Source organism: Lottia gigantea (assembly GCF_000327385.1).
Source record: "Lottia gigantea unplaced genomic scaffold LOTGIsca_2, whole genome shotgun sequence".
Taxonomy (NCBI): Eukaryota; Metazoa; Mollusca; class Gastropoda; family Lottiidae; genus Lottia; species Lottia gigantea.
Genome location: NW_008708400.1, coordinates 2,343,071 through 2,345,154, shown reverse-complemented (window position 1 = coordinate 2,345,154; position 2,084 = coordinate 2,343,071). Strand labels below are relative to the sequence as shown.

The following is a 2,084-nucleotide window of genomic DNA, read 5'->3' as shown; positions in this document are numbered from 1 at the left end:
TCTTTCATAGACAAATCATGCATAAACTTGGCATGTTTTTTTCTCTTCTGGGCAATTTCTAACTTTTCCTTTTTACGTAGGTAAGAATCAGTCGATGCACTGCTACCATGATAACTACCCTCAAATATTTTTGGTCTAGGACTTACTTTGTTTTTTACACATTTATAAGAATTAAAGTGTTTATCACATTGCGATTTTTTGAACACTATATTAGTATATTCAGGATCTGACGGTGATTCACTATCTTTTTCAGTTTTATCTACCAGTGTTTTCCAATAACGTTGTAAAACATCATATTTAATAAATTCTTCATTATTGTTAATTCAAAGGCTTATTTCTTCACACAGTCTCTAGACAGTAGAATACAAAACTGGAAGTTCCACCGACATCTCAATTTATAAAAATGTCACTCAAATTTAAAATATTTAAAGTCACTCACAGAAGAGGATGTTTTTTCTAACTTAATGTCCCGATATCCAGGCAATTCATCAGGACATTGCCACGTATTAAGACAGAGGGATTGTCTTTTGATATAAAAAATAATCAAATATAATAGTTCAACATATTAGGTTTATTTATGATGAAATACAGGAACGGCTTATAACACAGTTCAAATCAAATCTTCTCACACCATGGAATCAATGAATAATATTGATAAAGTTACAAGTCACTGTAACTGCGACTGAGAACCGCAACTGGTTAGAAAAAACAGTTCCTGATTGTAACTTCCAAACTGCTGTCAAACCAACAGAACTCTCAAAACGAGCTAAATATTAACAAAAAGTTTTTATAGCATCCATGTGCTTATTTTCAACAGGAAGTACTAATCATCTAGGAACACCAGTCTTTTCCTCCAGACGTAAATGCCAAATCAATAGACAATATAAAAATGCAAGATTATCCAGACCAATTAGATTTAGACCACAAATATTAAATTATTAATAAAATTGGAATTAGACCACAAATATTTTCTTACATTGAAATAAACTTAAAATGGTAGCCACAGTCATATTATTTCTGTTTGAGATAACTAGTTTTGACTAAATCGGCAAGAATATTATTAATCATGTTAGCAGTTTCTTTGAAAATTGGTTTCGGTAAAATGGCATAATGTTTAGGAATATTCAGTTGATTCTCTGCTTCTGAAACGTAATCCTCCCTATTCAGAATGACACAACATGAACCTTTGTCACTCTTTTTAATAACAATGCTATCGTCTTTCTTAAGTAAGTTTAACGCTTCACGTTCCACTCGTGTGAGATTAGGCTTTTCGTGTGTTATGGAAAGGTTCACTGTTTGGCTATTCAAACTCGCAAATGCTTTCAATATTTCAGGATGGATGGCGGCCTGAGGGGGTGTCCACGTGGATTTAGGAATAAACATTGTTCTAGCACCACGTGGGGGGGTGGTTTCGAAAAAAATATGTGCAGCTAAGATTTCGTTGAAATCGTTCAATGGATGGTCGGAGATAATTCAAGTTAGCTATCTTTGGTGTGGGAATAAACTTAAGTCCACGGTCGAAGATTGAATGCTGAAGGGGTGTGAGAATTTTGCGGCTCAAGTTAACTACAGTTTGGCCTAGCGGTGGCCTCTCAGTATTTTTATCCCCAGTAATTAGTTTAAAGACTTACTCGATGCTTGAAGCTGGTGTATCCAAAACAAATAAATGTTGTTTGCTGTTTCTGGAGACCAATGAAGATTATCAACTGGTTCGAATTCTTCTTCGTAGGGTGGTAAGATTGTTGCGCTGTTGATACTGGACTCCATCATCATGTTGTTGAGGGTGCTGAGGTTCTGTTGTGCTTTCTTCGAGATTTTATTTGAAATGGGTATACATGTGAAGAGGATCTTGGAGTTTGGGAAGGTTTTGTTGGCTGTGGCGATTAATTTCTGGGCTTGGTTAAAGGAGGTCTTTGGTATCTGATCACGGTTGTTGAGGCCTACATGAAGAATAATGGTAGTAGGTTTGGGATCATGGTCGTATGATTCCAGGATTGACTGTATGTGATGGATTTGGGCACCGGGGTAAGAATGTATTTCGGTGTCTGAACTGGTTTTGGTATTCGATTCAGGTTAGATGATCC

General features: G+C 35.8%; 1 protein-coding gene across 1 annotated transcript in view; it reads right to left on the bottom strand.

Annotated features, from left to right (window-relative positions):
* LOTGIDRAFT_152753 (hypothetical protein) overlaps positions 1–1,773 on the bottom strand; it is a gene marked incomplete at both ends in the record, with an annotated part of 2,742 nt that extends 969 nt beyond the window's left edge. Inside the window, 2 exons of the mRNA XM_009053273.1 lie at positions 147–307; positions 1,632–1,773. Coding sequence (XP_009051521.1) covers positions 147–307; positions 1,632–1,773 — 303 coding nt within the window. The remainder of the gene's footprint in view (positions 1–146; positions 308–1,631) is intronic.
* Positions 1,774–2,084: the final 311 nt, after the last annotated feature.